Source organism: Vicugna pacos, chromosome 17 (assembly GCF_048564905.1).
Source record: "Vicugna pacos chromosome 17, VicPac4, whole genome shotgun sequence".
In the NCBI taxonomy this organism is placed as follows: domain Eukaryota; kingdom Metazoa; phylum Chordata; class Mammalia; order Artiodactyla; family Camelidae; genus Vicugna; species Vicugna pacos.
This window is the reverse complement of record NC_133003.1, coordinates 6774614-6797716: the sequence shown is the minus strand read 5'-3', so window position 1 is coordinate 6797716 and position 23103 is coordinate 6774614. Positions and strand designations below refer to the sequence as shown.

Below are 23103 nucleotides of genomic sequence, written 5' to 3'. Positions count from 1 at the left end.
CACCGGCCGCATCTTCTCCCACGTGTGCTGGCGGCCGCCACCCTGTTGGGAGGTAGGGGTTGAGCTGGAAGGGCCAGAGCCAGGACCAGGGCCAAGCTGGGGCTTCTCTGCTCAGTGGCTGTCACTGCCCTGTCAAAGGAGGGATCAGGACCACAGGGGCTGGAGCAGGAGCCCTGAGGGAACTAGGTTTCTCCCACGGGTGCTGGCAGTCTCCGCCTTGGTGGGGGTGTGGGCTCAGGGCCCGAGGCCCGGGGGCTGCACTTCTGTGCTGGTGTCACTGTGTCCCCGGTGTGCTCGCGCAGCTAGAGGCTGGGTGTGACGGGAGGGGCAGCGCTGCGCCGCCGAGCTGACTTTGCTCCCTCCCACGGGTGAGCAGTGACATGCGCTGCCGGTGGTGCCTGCGCCCTGGTCCGAGGCAGGGCTGGGGTCCAAGCCGGCTCCGTCCCCTCCAGGCGTGCACGCTGTCGTGGGCAGTGGCCGCCTCTGCCTCAGTGGGGAGCAGCGCAGGAGCCGGGGGGGCTGGGGCAGGAGCCCGGTGGGGACCGGGGGGTGGGGATGCAGCAGTCCCGGCGGGCCGGCCGGAGCCCCCGGCAGTTCTCAGCCTGCTGCCTCCACACTGTGGCTGGGAGAGAGCCGGTCCGGGCCCTTCAGGAGCAGAGTCTCAGTTTCTTACAGCCCCCTGGTGAGCCTCACTGGTTTTCACACCGGCTGAGGGGTCTCTCTTCCCGGTGTCGGCCCCCAGGGCTGGGGTGCCCAGTGCGGAGCCTCGACCCCTCGCTCCCCAAGGAGACGCTGAGCCTGTGATGTCCCCTCCTCTTCAGCGTGTGGGTCCCGACCAGATCCCTTCCCCCTTCCTGCCAGACTCCGTGTGGACCTTTCTTCACAGCCCCCGCTGCAGGGGAGCTGTTCTGCCGGTCCCCAGGCTGATGTCAGTGAGAGTCCCTCTGTGTAGTTGTAGTTGGGTTGTGTTCGTGAGGGGAGGGGAACCAGTGTCCTCCGAATCCTTCGTCTCGATCCCACCTCCCATTATCCATTTGTTTAATTGCCCAGGCTCCTCACTGTGTTTATATTTCACTGGTCCCCATTATTGGCTGCTTAATAGAATCCAGAAAGGATTAGAATTAGAGAAACCTGAAATAGACCATGTAATGTGTGCCCTTTCTTGAAGCCAAGAACTGTAAGTGCTTATTATCTCTTTTATTTTTCACCATCTTCATGACAGGTTAAGGGGAAAACAGCCTTTGAGGAAGGTGGTTTATAATTTCTTTTCTTTTTGTGACTGTGAAAATTTCTATACCCAGAAAGACAAAAGCCACAGTGTTCTTATGCCAAGTTGAAGTTCTTTTCTTATGACTCGAAATTCTTTTCGGGTTTTAGTGGCTGTGCGACACAACTCGTCAGTACTTACCATTTAATAATTTAATAATTCTTCATATTGTGAAAGATTCTTTTCAGTCTTTTCTTCTAAATTTGTTTCCTATTTATTCATACTTATAAACCTTTTAATCAGACATACAGATGTTCCACGAAAGAATCTGTTCATTTAAAACTTCCATGTCTAGGAAGTTTGTATGAGTTAATCTGATAAGGAGGAATCTCAGTTCCTTTTTTATAGTGCAGTCTCAGTGTAGCATTTTTGACTCAAATATATATTTTTCCTTCAAGACTGATGAAGCATGTAAAATTCTAGACGCCCTTCCAAGGATTTTCCTGTCTTACTTCTTTTCTCTTCCTCCTTCCTGTGACTCCCCTGCCCTCAAACCCTGGGGTTCCCTACATCACTTGGGCTTCAGGCAATGTAAAAAGAATTTGGTTGAAAGTAAATTGGCTGTGGTGATAATATGATCAAAATAAAGGAATTACTATAAATGAAACTTTTTCTTCACTGATTTTTAAAAAATTTACTGGTAATTTTCATGAATTTTTACATTGGTTTTTGTTTGTATAAACATTTTAACATATTTAAAATATTTTCCTTTTGTTCCCCTGTTTATTTGGTATTTTATTTAATTCATTCTCAGCTATTGTAGCTATTGTACAGTGAAATGGGGCTGGTTAGGTTGTTTAGGTACATAATATTAAGTGGTGGTAGAGTAATTGTTGACCTAGAAGCATATCTCCAGTGTGGTAAATAAAAAGTTAATTACTACACACACACACACACACACACACACACACACACACACACACACACATATGTAATGACCCTATTCGAAATAGAATATCTGAAAAAATTGTCAAATCGGGCAGTCTTTGTGGACTAAAAATTAACTAGAGATTCAAGGATGGTGAATAGAGATAAATAAAAAAAACCCAACAAAACCCCTTATCTTGAAGATTTGAAAACTTGTGTGTTGTTTTGCTTTTTTTTTTTTTTATTGAAGTATAGTCTATTTACAATGTGTTAGTTTCTGGTGTACAATGTAGTGATTCCGTTATACATATATATGTATATGTATATATTTCTTTTCATATTCTTTTTAAAAAACTTACTGATTAAAGTTTTCTTCTATTATTTCTTTATTACAAAAGCAGTGTGTTCTGTTGACCTGAAATAGACTGCCAGATATTTCTGCATCAAAGATGAGTTTATTCTGGATCAGCAGAGAATTGCACTTTTGGGTCCACAAGCATGGTGGGTCACGTGCTAGTCCCAGCATACCAAGGGAAGGAGAAGACTTTTACAGAGCGGAAATGGAGGTGGGAGGGCTGCGGTATACAGAGCCCAGGGCTTTTCATGGGCTGAGTCCTTGCCGGGAAGGAGAAGTCTTTCTTCATCCTGTTGGGCTCTGCTGTCCTCACAGGGTGTGAGAGGTCCCCCTTATGATCGCTCAGCTCTATTTAATTATGGTTTCTGTATATTAATTTTTACATTTTTCCCTTTTGATCAAAGTACCATTGTGGTCCTGAAAGTACCACTAATTGAGTCAGGTTTTCTAGTTTCACTTTTTTTTTTTTTTGGCCCTCAAAGTCAGGAAGGACTTTTTCTAGGTGTGATTTCTCATGTCAGAGGGAAAGTACACAGATTGGAATCTCATTAAGGTCACGTTCGAGTAACAAGGAGGGGCAGGAAAGAGAACTTGCAGCCACCTTTTAGTCTAAAGCCCATATGTCATCAAGACCATGGACACTGGAGATAATCTGATACATGGTGATTTTCAGTATCCTCTGTGTATACTCTTGTTATATGAGTAAAATTACTGTATTTCCTTAGCTATGGTATCACTTAGTGATGTATATTTTCAAGTTTTGTACTGTCGACTAAAAAAACACGCACAACCTGAAAGTTGACAATTATGTTTTATTCGGCAGACAAAAACTGAGGACTTTAGCCCAAGAGACAACCTCTAAGACAGTTCTGAGGAACTGCTCCAAAGAGTTAAGTGGGAGTCAGGGTCTGTGGGGGTTTTTGTGGCAAAGACCAGGTAGTGGGGACATCAAAAGATGACTGTTAATTAAAGCAAACCAGACACCTCAAATTAAGGAATTCAGAGGTTTTCTAGGTATGGAAGGATGAAAGAGTCTGGGCTCATTGAAATCATTCCTTTGACATGCACTGTAGCTGTCTAGGGCCAGTGCCGGTTCTTTTCCATGCTGCCTCCCCTCAGGAAGCAATGTTGGGGCTGGTGCAGTGACTGAGGGCTTGGCAGTGGCAACCTGTTTGCCTCCATCCCTCAGGGCAAGGATAGTGGTTGATGACTTGATGACCACAGCATCCTTTGTTTGCTGATGTGGCTGCAACATCTTTCATTCATAAATAACACGTTTTGGTGGAATCCAATGTTTATCATGACTCCCTCTGCTGCCCCTCGGTGGGGTACAGCAGGGCAAGCCCGGTGAAGGACACAGGTCGTTGAAGGGGTGTCAAGAAATTAGTGAAGTGGGGGATCAGTGTGTGCGGAGGTTCATGTAGAGGTGTTTGAGTAAGGTTTGGGTTAATAGCAAGAGTTTGATCTCCAACTTCTACACCAGCGACTCTGCTGCCTGCTTCTCTGAGAAACTAGGAGCCATCACGGCGGCACTTCCACAAGCTTTGCTTCCATGTCTTCCCAGCTCCCTGTGCTCCAGGAGAAGGGAGTGCGAGAGGATGGTCACGCCCCAAGTATTGGGCGAGTCCCTGGGACAGGCCGCCGAGTGAGGGTCCTTGGCTTCGTCCAGGAAAGAATTCAAGAGCGGGCCACAGGAGAGTGAAAGTAGCTTTATTCAGGGAGAGGCACACTCCGTACACAGAGTGTGGGCCATCTCAGAAGGCCAGAGAGGCCGCCCCCGGGTATGGGGTGGTTAGTTTTCATGGGCTGGATAATTTCATGGGCTGACATGTGGGAGGATTAGTCCAACTATTTGGGGGAAAGGGTGGGTGGATTTCCAGGGATTGGGCCACCGCCCAACTTTTGGCCTTCGGGCACCCTCGGAACTGTCATGGCACCTGTGGGAGTGTCATTTAGCATGTTAATGTACTACCGTGAGTGTCTAATGAGGCTCAAGGTCACTCAGAGTCAAATCTTCCACCATCTTTGGCCCGGTTGGTTCTGGCCAGTGTTCGTCGTGTCCTCAATGGCTGTGTCGTTCCTTTAGTGATCATGCCCTGCCCCCTTCCCCCGTCCCACCTGCACCCTTGGCCCTGCATGACGTGCGCTCCTGCAGTCCTCATGGAGGCCAGTCCCCTGCTGTGTCTCCATGTCCTGCAGGCCAGCCCTCTTCACGCTGCATCACTAGTTTCTCCACCTCCACTGACTCATGCCTGTGCATCAGCCAGCATACTGCCATTTGTCCCTATCTTAAAAAACAAGCACACTCAACATTCTTCTCTTTCTTTTCCAGCTACTAACCCACTTTTCTCTGTACTTTCATAACAAAACTGTCTGGAAGAGAGGACTTGGCACATAGTAGGTGCTCAGGAAACAGTTGCTCAGTGACGGAATATGTGAAGGCACTTAAGGGAGGAAGGCTTCTGTGATAATCCAGGGGTGGGCTGATATGAGCCTCGCATTAACGAGAATAAAAAAGAAAGGGGCTGTGGAGGGGAAGGGGGTATACGGAAAATCTCCATAACTTTCTCTCAGTGTTGCTGTAAACTTAAAGGGCTCTAAAAAATGAATAAGTCTTCAAAATGTGAGAGGTAGTCTATAAACTTCAAAGGAAAACTTAAATTCTTGGTGACTTCGTTCACATACAGCTGACCCTTGAACAACACGTGTTTGAGCTGTGTGAGTCCACTTAAAGTCAGGTTTTATTCACTCCATGCATACCACAGTACTGCCCACCTGGTTGGCTGAGCCCAAGTGTGCGGACCTGCGGGTACTGAGGATTGACTATAAATTAAATACAGATTTTGGACTGTGCAGAGGGCTGTACTCCTAAGCCCTGTGTTGTTCAAGGGACACCAGTATGAGTAACATAAGAGAGGAAGTAGCCTGTAATTGTAATTGATGGGACAATGGATGGATATACTTAATAGAAGTGATTCGTTGTCTTGCTTCAGATATTTTAATTTTCAATCTATCACGTATCTTTTCTTCAAAGAACAAGAGACTCTGTCATCTGAGTATTACATCTCCTTGTTGACGGGGTAATTGTCTAAGATTTCTGCCTGAGGGTTGATGAGTAATACTAGGCTTGAGTAGAACTTGTTCATGTTCACTTTGAGTTCTAATTACAATGGCAAGTTGTCTGAGGGCTAGAAAGAGGCGACCCCGAGTATAAGCTTGTGTAGAGGAGAACCCCAGTGCTATGGTGGCCCCAGCAGCAGCTCACAAAACAGCGTGAGCTCCCCCCAGGCCCTAAGCATCACAGATGACCTGGACACGAGGCACACTTTGCAGGAATCCCCTCAGTAGGTAGGTTGTTTTTCCAGCCCTCCCTTCTTGTTCTTTCTTTTTAATTTGGAACCGTATTTTATTTGATTTGGGGTGATTCCTCAAACAGCTGTGGAGTGGGCATTTGTCATATTTTTGGCTGTCCTGAAGACCTTTGAACGCCTTTTCTGTATTTGGGGACCTTCCTACTTTTTGAATGTCCTCTTGTTAAAGAAGGCACCAGAAAGAAAAGTGTTCTTTACCTGCCCTTGCAGCTGTACCAGGTGGCTACCATGTGGCCTCAGCAAGACTTGGAGCTGCAGGTGGTGAATGGGAGAGAGCATGCACTGGGCGGAGTCTAGTTTGGAGGCAGGGCAAGGGCGGTGGTGGAAGACGGTGGTATTGGCGTCCTGGTGTCTGCTGTCCAGTGTCAGTGGTGAAGGCTGTGCCGGGGAGACATTCTGACTGAAAAGCCCCCAAGGCTGGCTCTTGGGTCCTCCCAGAAACCCTGTGAGTCCCCTAACGGCATTTAGTAAGTGCCTTTTCTGCGTAAATGAGCTTCCATGCCTCTGTGGGATAATGTGCAGTAGTAATAGCTTTTAATTACAAAAAGAACAAAAGAAAAGAAGATGCATCAGGAATACACACATTCTCCGACTCCCTCCTCCCCAACCCCAGTGGGAGGGAGATGCAGAAATGCTGGTGGCTCTCTCTGTATTTATTGCTAATTTTAACAAGTAGCGTTTTCTGAGCACGAGGCATTCTCTGGCATAATAATTTCAGCAGTTGTATGAGAAGGACTGTCATTGTCCCATCTGTTAGATAGGACAGAAGGAAGTTAAATACCTAGTCTTATCCTGAGTTCCACAGAAAATGGAGCACAAATGCTAGCCCTTTTTTGGGAGGTGGTGGTCCCAGGGCATTGAGAGTGAGATGAATTGAGAAACACGGAAGGGAAGGGAGGTCACAATACAGTGTGGTGTGTTGCCATTCTGGCCACAGCTTCAGTAGAAATCACCAGTTACTTGGTCAAGGGGCATGTCTCTGGGTGGATCTTAAGGCACCTGTGTGCATTAGAAGAGTCCATTGTGGGAAATAAGGGGGGAGAATTCATCTCGGTTTCTCATTGGTCAGAGTTTGTCCGTAGGCCCTAACTTCTCCATACTTCCGGGTTGTGTTCCCCACCCCTCCTGGCAGTGTTGTGGGGCAGGGTCACCTATGGCCAGAGTCACCCTGTAGAGCAGGTGGCCTCCACCTGGGTGCAGAAGCTGCTGGAGCTTTCATCAAGGCTACCAAGAGGGAATCCAGAATTCACCCCGGGGAGCCAGACAACTGTCCTTGTTAGGAAACGGGGCTCTCTACTGGATAAGCTGGGGGGCGTCCAGGAGGCAGGTGGAACAGGACAGATCAGGAATGGACATGCAGGTACATCCCTCTCATCTCTGTCTCCATCAGCATACGGTATTTTCCCCGCTCGTCTATGTCTGTGTCTCTGTTTCCTCTTCTCATTAAGACACTAGTCATCTGGATTAGGGCCCACCTCAATCAAGTATGAACTCATCTTAACCCGATTACATCTGCAAAGACCCTATCTCCAAATGAGGTCACATTCATAGGTATCAGGATTAAGGACTTCAACCCACAGCAGCATCTCCATAACATTCGGGTTGTTTTTGAGGCAGTAAGGCTGTCATGCCCAATAAGCAACCCAAATATGTTGTGGGAGCCCCGGGGGAGAGAGGCTCGTGGGCGTCTAGGCGGGACTGGCTGTGAAGCAGACAAGTACTGAGCTAGACCTTGAGGGGCCACAGCGCTTCAGGGGCAGACTCAGAGGGAGCAAGCCCTGGGGAGGTTTGGGAGGAGCAGGCAAAGAGGAGGGAGAAGAAAGAGAGCCAAGGGAAACTAGAGTCAGACAAGACACGAGAAAGTGTCCGAGGAGGAGCACAGTGCTTTTCCTAGGTCACAGCATCCTGTATGCAGAAGGGCCAAGCATTGAGAATTGTCGCTTCCATGGGATGATTTCATGACTCAATGGAAAGGACCAAAGGACACCCCTTAGATCTGCAGATAGGCAGTGATTACCAGGAGTGGTTTTGGGGGAATAGTAAGGGCTTTGTGGTGGGGGGGAGGTGACAAGCATTCACAGGTAGAACCAGCAACAGCTCGTGGAGAAGTGTGATGTGAACTGTGAGAATGAGGGTGGTGGTGAGAGGCCAGCATAGCTGAGGATGCTGGTGTCCAGAGCAGAAGAAGCCACTCATGGGGAGAGGTAAAGAGGGGAGAGAGGGCATGTATCCGTGCAGCAAGCGAGAAATCAGGACCCCTGCTTCAACAAGGTGCCTTCGTTCTGATCTCATCTGAACAGTGAGGGGGCTTTTACACATTATTTAATCTGAAAAGAATTCTAGAATATTTTTGAAAACTATTGAATTAGATATTCCAGCTCTTTTAAAAAATCTGTTATTAGCTGTAGCTCTCCACAGAGTAATTTATAGGAAAATATTGAATAAACACATTCAGAGAATCCAGATTTATTTAGAGTCATGTTTTCAAAAGGACATCGACAGGAATAACGATTATAGCTGTAATTTATTTGCATTTCAGTTCCTAACTATCCGTTAAAATTTGGATACATCTAAATTTCGCCTTTAAATATTGACTTGCATTAGAAAAAGTTTCTCAGCACTGGCCTAGTAAAAACACTTGTTTAGGGTTTTTACACCAAAATGAGATTTTTAATACTGGTTTGTTTTTTCAAGCTCTCTGCTTAAGTAAATTTACTGATCATGAAAATTTTTGAAAAAATACATGTGCTGTTTATCATTATGAAATAAATTCATGACGGTTGGAAGAATTTGAAAAATATATAAATGTATCATGAATTTAGAATCATATTATTCTGCCACCTATCCCTAACCATTATTTTGGTTTTTTTTAATTCTTTTTTATTGTGAAATATTTCATTAGTTAATAAACATCCATTTATGCACACTGGTTTCAATATATTCTAGCTATATTATATCTACTTAGGAAAAATGTTTTGAAGAAGTTATGCTATGTATTCATTCAATTGAAGACCCCTCCCCATTCTATTTCCTCTTCCTCCCCAGAGGTGATCACTACCCTGAAGTTGAAGTATACCCTTTCTGTCTGGGTTTTCATGCTGCTGTAATGTGCGTAACCATTCATTAACAGCACGCAGAAGTGTCACCAGCAGTTGAACGGTCTGCCTCAGCCAGACCCTCACAAGGTGGTCTCAGCCCAGGCTCCGGCGGGGGGCCCATCCAAGGCCTCCGGGCACCGATCGGAGGCGCCTGGTCTGGGAGCGCAGCCGTGACTGTACACGTGGCTGACTGGGGTTGACAGGGAAGCCGAGATTGTTACCGCAGCTCCCTCCGGGACCTGTGGGACACTGGCAGAGTGCCACGTCTGGCGTGGGGAAGGCAGTTTCCTCCCGGGAGGTCTGCCAGGCAAAGCCCGTGGTTGGACCCAAAAGATCACACACAGGGTTTGGCCTGGAGCTGTATCCCTTAATATGGCAACTTTGTGTTCAACTTTTTAAGAACTGCCTAACTGTTTTCCAATAGGCTGCACCATTTTACATTCCCATCAGCAGTGTATGAGGATTCCAATCTCTCATCTTTTTTTTTAAACAACTTTATGATTCCTGTACAGTACTACACATATTTCAGATGTACAGCTTGATGAATTTTGACAGATGTCTATACCTATGAAACCATCGCCACAGTCAGGATAGCTAGCATTTCCATCACTCCCTGAGAGGTGTTTATGAAGTTCATTGTTATTTGTGGCTTAAAGTAAAATTCCTTAGTTGTGCTGCTCAGCTCACCAAGCCTGAGAGTATTCACAGACACTTTTTAATGTTATTTGAATTAGTGAGCCAGAGTTTTTTTTTTTTTTTTTGCGTCTCCAACTATAGCAACTGGAACTTTTTTCCCGTGCTGACTTCTCCCTTTTTCACTGTTCATGACCATCATCATTTTCCCGCAGCCCCGAGGTGCTGAAGAGTGAGCCGTACTGGGAGAAGGTGGATGTCTGGGCAGCAGGCTGCATCCTTTATCAGATGGCGACTCTGAGCCCTCCCTTCTACAGCACCAACATGTTCTCCTTGGCTACAAAGGTAAGCAACGTTGGGAGGCAGGCAGGATCTCATGTTGCCAAATCTACCATTCCTTTTCTTCTCAGATAGAACCTTTGTGATTTGAATGCAACTGTCGATGAAAAGAGGCATTGTTTTATTAGCCGCTTGACCCAGTTTATTTTTTGTTTCTTCCAAATCTGCATCTTGTGCTGTGGCCCACATTCCCCTATAATTGTCTTCACTTTATCCTAGAAAATTATCAAAATAAATATACCACTTTGCTTTTATTCTTAATTGTGTTTTGGACTACCCTCAACCCAGCATATTATATTATCTTGCACATCATTATGAACGTGAGGTTAACTTTAAGTCAGCTTGAAAAGTACAATTTTTTGCTCAGAAACTTTCAATTTATATGAATTTTTCTGTTTTGTTTCTGATGAAAATGTGTGCACGAGGTTACGATGCTTGTTGAGTAACTCTAGTTTTGTGGCCAAGGACCACCCCCTAGAGGCACCGTAGGTCCTTTACGTCCATCACTCTCCTCTGTATGGCAGATCGTGGAGGCGGTGTATGAACCAGTGCCAGAAGGCGTCTACTCTGAAAAGGTGACCACCACCATCACCAGGTAATTTTGTCTCACAACCGCGAACCTGTCGGGATTACCAAGAAATACCTCACGAAGTCACTATGTAAATATTTACAAAGAGGAAGTGATCCCAAAGAACCCAAGCCTAGAAAAACGTTTGTGCATCACCAGTCACGGGGACCAATTGGAAGTCACCCAAGTGTCCAAGAAGACGTAGGACATTGACTTGACATACTGCGATCATTAGATTGATGATTCAGAAGACTTTGTATCAGCCTGTGAAACAAGTGCAATCTGAAGCTTAGGAAAACAAAATGTGCGACTGTTTATAACTATCAGAAAAGACATAAAAATAGGTGTAGATGTGAAAAAAGGCTGGACAACAACACAGGAAACTAAAAAAGGCCACGTCAGATGATAAAATTACAAGCATTTTTTTCATTCTTATTTTTAAGTTGGGAATATTCTATTTTTAAGTTGATAATGTTATATAATAATTTCTCAAAGAAAGTCAGAAAGAAGTGCTCCAGCTAGCCAGGTAGGAGGAGTGTAATGAAAGTCCTTATCCCTTTGGAGTCTCAAAGTTTGGTTCCCACAGGGCTTGTCCCAGCTGACCTCGCCCTTGCTCTCTGCCCCCTCCACCCCAGCCACAGGGAGCCCCTGCGTATTCCAGCAAGCACCCTCCCTCTGGCCCGTCTCTCCTCCCCTTCCCCCCCCACCCCATTCTCTTCCCTCTGGTACACGCATGGCAGAGGCCCTCCTTTCCTCTGGGTCGCTGCTGAGATTGCAGTTCTGTGTTACCGGGGAGCCCTGATGCCCCCCAGCCTCCCAGCAGTTGCCCGCTTTGCAGAGTTCATGGCCCCCACCACCCCTAACTTAATACGTGTGCCTGCGGCCTTGTTTCTGTGTTGTCTCTCTTCCCCACCTAAAGGAAAACTCCACAAAAGTAGTGGCTTTTTAAGCTTACTTTACAGCTGTTCAGTGCCCAGAGCGATGCCCAGTGCAAAGCAGACGCTTAACAATTGGCTGGTTGTATGCATGAGTGACCTTTATCTGCCTGACTGTTACTTCTGGACCATCTTCTGTTCTTAAGTTGGCCCCAGAGTATTACTCTGCCCCATCAAGCCGAGTCAGACCCTCATTATTGTAATAGAAATCCGAGGGTCGCCTCAGATAGAATCTTCATCCGTCCCCCTGGCCAGTTCCCTTCAGACTCAGTTCTGTGTCTGTCCTCGCTCAGCGCCGTCTCTGACATAATGGAATAGACACGCTGCCATGGCTGCGCCCCTTCCCTCTGGCTTCCCCTCCCAGCCCATTTTTCAGGCATAATGGATACTCCTCATATGTTAATAGGATTGTATCTTGAATCCTTCCTTGCTCAGCACGATGCTGCCCTACGTCCTAAGCACCTCAGGCCCAGCGGTGGCTGAGTTTCACTAACTGTGGACTCTAAGCAAACAGTCTGACTATTTTCTCTGCACCTGTTTCCTCATCTGCTAAAGCGGGGATCACAGCAGTACCAGCCTCATCAGGCTGGTGTGGTGATTATACAAAGTAATACGTGCAAATCACTTAGCACAGAGCGTGGCCACGGAGAATCTGGAGCAGTGCTGGCAGTTCTCATTGTTAATGTCCCAGCCAGTGAGCTCACATCCCTTTCTAAATCGCCTGAATTCCATGTTTACCAGATCTGCCCTGTTGCTAATGAATCCAGACAAACGTATTTAAACTGCTCGTCTCCTGTTCTCTGCTATTTGCTTTCTGGGAAATGCCTTAAAAATTCAGGAAGTCTCCAGAGATGTCAAGACAGGAGAACCAAACTGACTCATTGAAGCTCTCCTTTTCTTAGGTATTTGAGTGCCACAAAGACTAGGGGACAGTAGTGTGGAGAAAAAGTACAGAGAGCTTGTTCTGACCTTGTGGCACTGGGCAGACAGGGCCATCGCTTGCTCCTGATCGTCCCCTTGGCTGTTGGTATCCACGCCTCTTAGTAGCAGAGTCAGCGTTAGATTCCAGCATTATCGTGAAAAGCTTAAGAACCTTAGTAGGTTCTAGAATCAAGTGGATTCTAATCCCCTCGTCCACTCACCTTAACCTTCCCAAGCCCCACTCTTCCGTCTGTCATGTATGGGTAGCTGTAGTAACCACTCACGGGCTTGCTTTGAAGCCAAAATAAGATCGGGCTTCTGATGCTCTTAGCATGGTACCCAGCACGTAGTAAGTCCTCCATAAAATTAGGTATTGGCATTATTAATAATATTATTTATGGAATGAAGCATATAAATTTAAGATGTATTTGATGAAGGATGGTAAAGGGGGAAATGAGATTACAGAAGGGCTTGGTCTAGTCTGGGGATCGCGGAAAGTTTCTCTGAAGAAAGGGCATATAATCTGAGACCCAGACATTCACTAACTCTCAGTGAGCAGAGCGGAGAAAGCACTTCACAGACCCGCGTCTCTGAAGGCTTTCCTCAGCGGGACAGCTTGTTGGTCTGAAGAACTGGAAGAAACTGGAGATGCAGCACATCAAGCAAAGGAGAAAACAGACAGCGAGTGGGTCTGGGAGGCTGCCAGGGGCCAGGGTTGACTAGCTGCTGTAGGCCACGTCGAGGGCTTGAATTTTTATCTCCAACAGTGAGGAGTGGACTGAAGGGCTATTAACAGGTTGAGACATAGTGAAGATTTCTTCTTCAGCAAGGACCATCCTGGCTGATCTCTAGGGAATAGAGCAGGGGGTATGAGAATGGAGGGAAAAGCAGGTCCACTTGTGCTGAGTGGTGACGGCGGCTTTGACTGGACTCATGGTGGTGTTGATGGAGAGAAGTGGGGTTGTTTTGCTGTGCATTGAAAGTTGAGTCCATAAGTGTTGAAGTACAGTTATACAAGGATGAAAAACTACTTAAGTTAACTGGGAAAATGGAATGACACTGAGAATATGAAAACAGCTGGATTTGTGATGTGGAACTTCAGCAAATGGTACCAAGCTCATGGAGTGGAAGTTCTGGGGAGGCCAGGGTTAGCTCACCGTTAGGAAGTGTGTGTCAGAATTAGAGGTTCCACAGTGGAGCAGGCTGCCGGGTGGGTGGTGAGTCCCCTGTCAACCAGGCTGTTTAAGAGGATGGACAATCACCAGTAGGGGACAACGCAGTAAATGTTTTGAGTACGCTTCTAATTCAAAATATTAGGAAGCCCATAATTAGTAGGAACTGAGCCTGAAATTTTATGACTGACTACAAATTCAGATTGCAGCATGCAGCCTGTAACAGATACAGTGTTCACTGAAAGTTGTTCAAGACTCAGTGCCTGGGTTCATATCCCAAATTTTATCTTTAGAAAATTTGACATACAACCAAAATCCATTGTGAGTTGCATGCAGTTACATATTCCAATTGCTTTGGATTTGTAGTCTTTAAAAATTAAGTTTAAAAAGAACTAGGGAACAAATTCAATTTCCTATTTTCTTAGTTTCTTAGCAGGCTTTTAAATTGGGAGAATAGCTTGGTAGCCCAGAAGAGTCTGGGGCAGAAAATACGTTTTTTGTTGCTCTACCCAACACCAGCATTGCTGTTTTTGCCTTCCAGTCCACTGTTAAGAGAGCGTTTACTTTTTAAAAAGGAAGAACATTTCCTTTTATGCACAAAATATCCCAGTTGCCTAAGTTTTCTCTTTCTACGCCTCGTTGCATAAGCCATCTGGTGCTTTGTGTCAAAGGCCATCATAATGACAAGGCAGTGAATGCCTTCAGCTCGTTCTAAGGACACGTGGATCTTTACATTTTCACCCTCCCCTCAACTCTTTGTTTCTTAGAACATGAAATGTTTACAGTTGAATGTTATTTCCACCTGGTCTCTCACCACAGAGTGGAGACAAAGTGAGTAGGATGAGTGCAACATCCCAGATTTTTTTTTAGAACATGACATTTTATTTGATTAGAGCGTCATTAAAGCATTCGGTTGCTCCTCAGAATTCCTCTGAAATATCCAAGCAGGGAAGCATTTCAGAACAATGAGACTGAACTGGACCTTCTGGTAGGAGATGCCCTGAGATTCCAAAATGCTGTGCCCAAATATTTTAGATTAGGGACAGGTAAATTCTTAGATGCTCACTCATCGGTTCATTCATTTGTTCATTCATTCATTCACTTGCTGAATACCCATCAGGACCCAGACTCCATTTTACATGCTGGGGGGTCCACAGTGAAGGAGACAGGCCCCTCCTCTCCAGAAGTTTCCAGTTTCTGGTGGTGAAACAGACCGAAGTATACAATGATTGTAGTAGTTTTAAGGACTTAAATATACACAGACAATGAGAACGTGAAAGGGGGACAGTAAGTCTTTCTGAAGATGGTCCAAGAAGCCTTCTTGATGAGGTTTGGAAGAGAGGGATTAGCGGATATGGCATGTCATTTGCAAAAGAATAGATACAGTCAGCAAAACGCAAATTCAAGCAGAGGCGGGCACACAGGGTGGTGCTAGGCTGGTCGGCAAAGAACGTGGAGGAGCTTTCGGTGTGTTGCTGGTAGGGGGAAGCGGGGCTCAGGCTGCGGAGGGAGGTCAGGCCAGCTGAAGAGGGGCTGGGATGGCATGCCAGGAATTTTCTTTTTGTCCTCTTGGGCCCTGAGGGGCTGCTGAGGAGTTCTGAGTAGAGGAGTACGGTGGTCAGTTTTGGAGTATTCAGTTTACAGTATGAGTCAGAGGTGGACAAGAGACATGTGTGTCATCTAGCAGATGGTGTCAGTGGTCCAAACAGGTGATGATGAAATGGGCCATAGCTGTGGGATCAGAGGGAAGGACCCGGATCCCAGAAACACTGAGGAGGCAGAAGCGACCGAAGCTGGTGTGGGTTCAGTGAGGGAGGGGATGGAAGAGAAAGGAAGTTGTGTATTTCCTTTTTAACTTATTGAGCGTTTACAGCGTGCCAGCACTTTACAGAGATGGCTTCATTTCATCACCATACCAGCTTGATGTGGTAGATACAACGATTATCCCATTTTACTGATAGGCTGTCTGAGACATAGAAGCTAAAGCTTCCCCAAGATCAGAGTGAATAAAGGGGAGCTGAGATTTAACCCCCAGCTCTCTGACTCAGAGCCTGCAGGCCTAACTGTGAGCTAACCTGTATCTCCTGGGTGGCGCCTTTTCCAATGCCAGTGACTGCAAACACAGGAAGGGAGTGACTTTGGGAGGGGAGATGACTGAATGCCAGAACAGAGGTCATTCTGGTTCCCATTTACCATAATATGTAACTGCATAATGTGTAACACTAGCTTACATTTCCTTTTTTATTAACAAAATAAAGCTCAGATGATAATTCAACTGATATGTCCACGAATCAGTTTAAATACTCATGGACTAAGACTTGAGAATATCTGCACTGATGAAGGCTTACATGCTGGGCTTTTTGCTCACATGGTATTCATGTGCAACACTTGGGCAGCCAGGCATTTTTTATCAGTTTTCTTCTTCTTTTTTTTTATCAGCTTTAATCTCTTTTGCCCATAAGTGAAGGTAGATGAGGAACCTGATTTAATTCGAAAGTGAAGTTCAACACTTAACTTATCTTGAGATTATGAGCAAAAAAGTAAGAAGCTTGACTACTCGAAATCCTTAGTAGGATTGTCTTTGAATGTGTGAATATGTGGGAAGTGAAGTCTGATGGGGGAGGAACTTACAAGCTGGGGGCTTGGACCCTAGCTCATGTGTGGTCTGGCCAGCTCCCTGCACTCGGCTTAGACTGTCAGCCATCTGCTCACAGCCCTCTGGGCCTCCGCCTGGCCTCCAGCTCCATCTCCCTCTCCCTGTCCCATCGCTGCTGCCCTCTGCCCAGTGTGGGCATTGGATGTGTCAGCAAAGGAGGACTGTGCCATTTGCTTCCTGTTGGCATGGAGGTTGCAATCTCGTCGGGGTCTCTTGTCAACCAGCTGTTCGGATGCTGGACTGTGGGAAGGGTGATTGACCTCTCCACTCCATCCTGGGGCCCAACAGTTTATCTTATGCACCCCCAAATTATGTAGCTGCCTCTGTCTTCTCAGTCTCTTGCCTTGTTATGTATATAATATATGCAGAGACTGAACTTTGTTAGGTAAGAATTCAGCAGAGGCATAAGTACCTGTGATAACCGTCATGCAAGCCCACCTTCTTGGAACCTCAGAACAAGTAGTATGAAGATAAACCACGGAATGATGAAGTAATGACTTGAATTCAGCAAGGTAGCAGGTTACAAGCTTAACATACAAAAATCAGTTGCATTTCTTTATATTAATGATGAATCAACAGAAAAAGAAAGTGAAGAAACAATTCCCTTTAACATAGCACCCAAAGTAATAAAATATCTAAGAATAAATCTAACCAAGGAGGTGAAAAAATTATACACAGAAAACTATAAACCATTGATGAAAGAAATTAAAGAAGACTTAAAAATTGGAAGGATATCGCATGCTGCTGGATTGGAAGACTCAATATTGTTAAAATGGTCACCCTGCCCAAGGCAATCTACAGATTTAATGCATTCCCTATCAAATTACCCAGGGCATATTTCACAGAACTAGAACAAATCATAATAAAATTTATATGGAACCACCAAAGACCTAGAATTGCCAAAACATTACTGAAGAGGAAGAAAGAGGCTGGAGGAGTAACTCTCCCAGACTTCAAACAATACTGTAGAGCTACAGTGATCAAGACAGCATGGTATTGGTACAAAACCAGACATACGGACCAATGGAAGTGAATAGAGAGCCCAGAAATGAACCCACAAACTTTTGGTCAACTAATCTTCAACAAAGGAGACAAGAATATACAATGGAATAAAGACAGTCTCTTCAGCAAATGGTGTTGGAAAAACTGGACAGCAGCTTGTAAATCAATGAGGCTAGAACACCCCCTTACACCATATACAAAAATCAACTCAAAATGGATCAAAAACTTAAACATAAGACAAGATACAATAAACCTCCTTGAAGAAAATATAGGAAAAACATTATCTGACATACGTCTCAAAACTGTTCTCCTAGAACAGTCCACTCAAGCAATAGAAACAAAAGCAAGAATAAATAAATGGGACCTAAGGAAATTTACAAGTTCATGGACAGCAAAGGAAACCATAAACAAAACAAAACAAAACAACAACCTAGAGAATGGGAGAAAATTTTCACAAATGATGAAACCAACAAAGGCTTGATCTCCAGAATATATAAACAGCTCATATGACTTAATAAGAAGAAAGTAAACAACCCAATCCCAAAATGGGCGGAAGACCTAAACAAGCAATTCTCCAAGGAAGAAGTACAAATGCTCATAGGCACATGAAAAAATGCTCAATATCACTAATTATCAGAGAAATGCAAATCAAAACTTCAATGAGGTTATCACCTCACACTAGTCAGAAGGGCCATCATTCAAAAGTCCACAAATGACAAATGCTGGAGAGGGTGTGGTGAAAAGGGAACCCTCCTAGACTGCTGGTGGGAATGCAGTTTCCTGCAGCCACTATGGAAAACAGTATGGAGATTCCTCAAAAGACTAGGAATAGACTTACCATATGACCCAGGAATCTCGCTCCTGGGCTTATATACAGAAGGAACCCTACTTCAAAATGACACCTGCACCCCGTGTTCATAGTAGCACTATTTACAATACCCAAGACATGGAAACAGCCTAAATGTCCATTGACAGAGGACTGGATAAAGAAGAGGTGGTATATGTATACAGTGGAATACTATTCAGACAAAAAATGACAATGTAATGCCACTTGCAGGAACATGGATGCTCCGGGAGACTGTCATTTAAGTGAAGTAAGCCAGAAAGAGAAAGAAAAATACCACATGAGATCTCTCATATGTGGAATCTTAAAAAAAAACAAAACAAAAATGCAAAACAGAGAGACTCAGACATAGAATACAAACTTGTGGTTGCCAAGGGGGCAGGGGGTGGGAAAGGACAGACTGGGATTTCAAAATTTGTAGATACTGACAGGCATCTGTAGAACAGATAAACAAGATTATGCTGCATTACACAGGGAAATATATACAAGATCTTGTGGTAGCTCACAGCAAAAAAAAAAAAGTGACAGTGAATATATGTATGTTCATGTATAACTGAAAAATTGTGCTCTACACTGGAATTTGACACAACATTGTAAAATGACTATAAATCAATAAAAAAATGTTAAAAAATTTGATTAGAACGGGTGCATTTTACTCACGGTTAATAAACTCAAGATAGTAGAGAGAGATCAAGGTGACAGATTCGGAGGACACTGGCTCCCCTCTGCTCACGAACACATCCAAACTGCAACTACACAGAGGGACTCTCACTGACATCAGCCTGGGGACCCACAGAACAGCTCCCCTGCAGCCGGGGCTGTGAAGAAAGGTCCACACGGAGTCTGGCAGGAAGGGGGAAGGGACCTGGTCGGGACCCACATGCAGAAGAGGAGGGTACATCACAGGCTCAGCATCTCCTTGGGGAGCGAGGGGTCCAGGCTCCGCACCGGGCACCCCAGACCTGGGGGCCGACCCCGGGAAGAGAGACCCCTCAGCCGGTGTGAAAACCAGTGAGGCTCACCAGGGGGCTGTAAGAAACTGAGACTCTGCTCCTGAAGGGCCCGGACCGGCTCTCTCCCAGCCGCAGTGTGGAGGCAGCAGGCTGAGAACTGCCGGGGGCTCCGGCCGGCCCGCCGGGACTGCTGCATCCCCCCCCCCCCCCCGGCCCTCACTGGGCTCCTGCCCCAGCCCCTCCAGCTCCGGGCTGCTCCCCACTGAGGCAGAGGCGGCCACTGCCCACGACAGCGTGCACGCCTGGAGGGGACGGAGCCGGCTTGGACCCCAGACCTGCCTCTGACCAGGGCGCAGGCACCACCCGCAGCGCGTGTCACTGCTCACCCGTGGGAGGGAGCAAAGTCAGCTCGGCGGCGCTGCGCAGCCCCTCCCGTCACGCCCAGCCTCTAGCCACGCGAGAACACCGGGGACACAGTAACACCAGCACAGAAGTGCAGCCCCCGGGCCTCAGGCCCTGAGCCCACACCCCTACCAAGGTGGAGCATGCCAGCACCCCTGGGAGAAACCCAGCTCCCTCAGGGTCCTGTTCCAGCTCCTGCAGCCCTGATCCCTCCTTTGACAGGGCAGTGACAGCCACTGAGCAGAGAAGCCCCAGTTTGGCCCTGGCCCTGGCTCTGGCCCCTCTGGCTCCACCCCTACCTCCCACCAGGGTGGCGGCCACCAACACACGTGGAAGAAGTTGCGGCCGGTGCTGCTGTCAGATCCAGCTCCCGCCAAGGCCCCTGAGCACACGCAGTTGCACAGGGATGTTCCCACACAAGGCGCGCCTGCAAGACCAGAGCAGGTAACTGTTTCTCCTAAATTCAGAGAGACAGAGAAAGTTAAACAAAATGAGAAGAGGAGAATATGTTTCAAAAGAAATAACAAGAATACACCCTGAAAAAAAACCCTAATGACCCTGATAAATAGTTTACCTGATAAAGAGCTCAAAGCAATGGTAAGAGAATGCTAACTGAACTTGGGAAAAGAATAAATGAACACAGTAAGAACTTTAAGAAGGAACTGGGAAATAGAAAAAAGGACCCAACAGAGCTAAAGAATAAAATAACTGAAATGAGAAATACCGTGGAGGGAATTAACTGCAGATTAGGTGACATGGGAGAACGTATCAGTGATGTGGGAGGCACAGTAATGGTAACCAACCTATCAGAACAGCAAAAACAATACAACCAACAGATTTTTAAAAAGAGTAGTTTAAGGGACCTCTAGGACATCGTGCATACGAACATTCAAATTACAGGGATCCTAGAAGAAGAGGAGAGAAAGGGGTCAAAAATGTATTTGATGAAATGATGGCTGAAAACTTCCTGATGCTGAAGAAGGAAACAGACATCCAAGAAGCACAGAGGGTCCCAAACAAGCAAACACAAAGAGACCCACCCCCGGACATCCCATAATTGAAACGGCAGAAGTTAAAGATAAAGAGAGACTTCTAAAGGCAGCAAGAGGAAAACAAACAGTCAGTTACAGGGAATCCCCAGAAGAGTGTCAGCTGATTTTTCTGCAGACACATCGCAGGCCAGAAGAGGGCGGCATGATATGTTTAAAATGCTGAAAGGGTGGAAAGCCCTGCAAAGTTGAATACTCTACCCAGCAAAGCTGTTATGCACAACTGAAGGAGAGATAGAGGTTCTCAGACAAAAGCTAAAACAGTTTGTGACTACTAAACAGACCTTACAAAAAGTATTAAAGGATCTTCTTTAAGTGGAAAAGAAAAGGTACAGTAAGGAAGAAATTATAAGAAGGGGAAAATCCCACTGGTAAAGGCTGTAGATCAAATGCAGAAAAGCTTTTGAAAAATTCAGCACCCATTCATATTAAATAATCCAAAGAAGAATGATTTATAGAGGGTGCATAACTCAACATAATACAGGTGATTTTTAATAAACCCACAGCTAACATCATATACAATGGTGGAAAACTGAAAACTTTTCCTCTAAAATCAGGTACAAGGATCTGCACCTTCTACATTTCTACTTAACATAGCATTGGAAGTCCTAGCCACAGCAATCAGACAAGAAAAAGAAATAAAAGGAATCTATATCAGAAGGGAAAAAGTAAAATTGTCACTATTTGCAGATGACATGACACTGTACTTAGAAAACCCTGAAATCTCCACCAAAAGACTGTTAGAACCAATAGCTTGCTATTGAGTTGCTAACAGTTGCTTTGAGTTATAGTTGCTATTTGCATCTTGGCTTCAGGTCAGATCAAATTACATATACATATATACATAACTATATATAAACAAGCACACATAATTGTATCCAATGAGAACCAATGCAGACCATCTGTTAGGAAACCATAATGGAGCCACATAGATTATGCAGCGCCTGCCCACGGCTCTGTTATCATGGAGACACGTGCACATTCGCACCTGATTTGCAGAGCAAGAGGACCGCGCGCTTCTCGTTACGTGGGCTGTAGTGATGTGTAGCTCCAGAGATCCGTCCGCGTTTGCATTTCTGGATTCCTGAAGTAAGCACTTTGTGGTGGTTGTTTCAGAAAAACACGCCACGCCTAGAATTTGAAATTAAATCAGCGAGAACCAACTGTTTGCATTCTCCATCTTTCCTTTGCTCTACCCTCTTTAAATTGTTAACCCGAATAACTTCAAAGTGCATCCAGTGAAGAAATGAACATTAAAATTCTCTGAAATCTCCAAAAAGATGAATACACAGGAATCTGTTGCTTTTCTATACACAGCAAATACTAATGAACTATCAGAAATAGAATGTAAGAAAACGATGCTCTTTACAATTGCATCAGAAAGAGTCAAATAGCTAGGAATAATCTCAGCCATCGAAAAGAATGAAATTTTGCCACTAGCACGCACGTGGATGGACCTGGACCTGTAATGCCTAGTGAAATAAGTCAGAGAAAGACAAATACTGTATGTTACCACTTACAGGTAGAATTTAAAAAGTAAAACGAAGGAATATAATAAAATAGGACAGACTCACAGATACAGTGAACAAACTAGTGGTTACCAGTGGGTAGAGGGGTGAAGAGGTACCGACTGTAAATATGTGTATACAAATATACAAGAATGTATTGTACAGCACGTGGACTATAGCTGATACTTTGTAATAACTTTACATGGAATATAATCTATAAAAACTCACTATGTTGTATACCTGAAGCTATTTTAACATCGTAAATCATCTATAATTTAAAATAAAAGAGAAAAGAAAATAAAAAAACGCTCAAATAAATAAATACAAGAAAGAATAATAAGGAAAATTATAAATTAGAGTGTTATTTTTACTTCTGTTACTGATAGCAATTTTGTGTAGTAATTCCTGTGCATTGCCTGGAGACATCGTTATAGGTGAAAGTTGTGTTAACTATGGGTTGCTAAATCAAATAGAAGGTGTGAAAATTAGATCTTTTTCTCCAAGTCCAAATAAGTTAAAATTTATTGAGAAGTACACATGATTCAGTGAAATTAGAGCTTTTGATTTTTTAAAAAATAGACTAAATAGTACAGTGAATGCCAGAAGGATTTAAATTATGCTAAGCAGTGATCTTGATAACCGGCTCCCCGGGCATCTGGAGTAGCCTTCTGCTGGGGGTTGGCTGTGACGGGAGCAGTCCTCACTTTAGTGGGCTGATTGGTGTTTCCTACCTCCAAAATCTGAGAAAGTTTCGGCATGCAGTGTGTCAGATTAGCTGCTTTGAAAAAGAGCACTCCACACACCTTAAACCACCAAGTAACTGGGTTGAATTTTGTTTTTATGAAGTCGTGTTTTGTAAGACTCACTCATCAAGACGTGTTGACATTACCCCCGCACAGCTGGGAAAGTCACTAAGCTGTGACGCCCCACCCCACCCCGCAACCAGAATCCTTCCTTCCTTGTGGTGCATCACGTGTGATGTTATTGGGACTCCTGTTTGTTTCACTGGCCAGCGAGGTCGTGTGGTTTTGGAAAAGAGCCACTTACCCAGGAGAAGCAGACCCCGCCCACCCCTCCTGAGACCCCTCCTGGCCTCTGACCCTTGCCCACCAGCCCCCCTGCAAGGAGAACAGTGCTGTCCCCTTCTCCTTCCCAGACTTTCC

The 23103-nt window shown here is 45.3% G+C and overlaps 1 protein-coding gene across 1 annotated transcript in view; it reads left to right on the top strand.

The window, feature by feature from the left end:
- The first annotated feature begins 380 nt into the window (after positions 1-380).
- Positions 381-23103, top strand: part of LOC116278913 (serine/threonine-protein kinase Nek10-like) — a 48647-nt gene continuing 25924 nt past the window's right edge. The window contains exons 1-3 of the mRNA XM_072940861.1: positions 381-682; positions 9807-9936; positions 10455-10525. Coding sequence (XP_072796962.1) covers positions 381-682; positions 9807-9936; positions 10455-10525 — 503 coding nt within the window. The remainder of the gene's footprint in view (positions 683-9806; positions 9937-10454; positions 10526-23103) is intronic.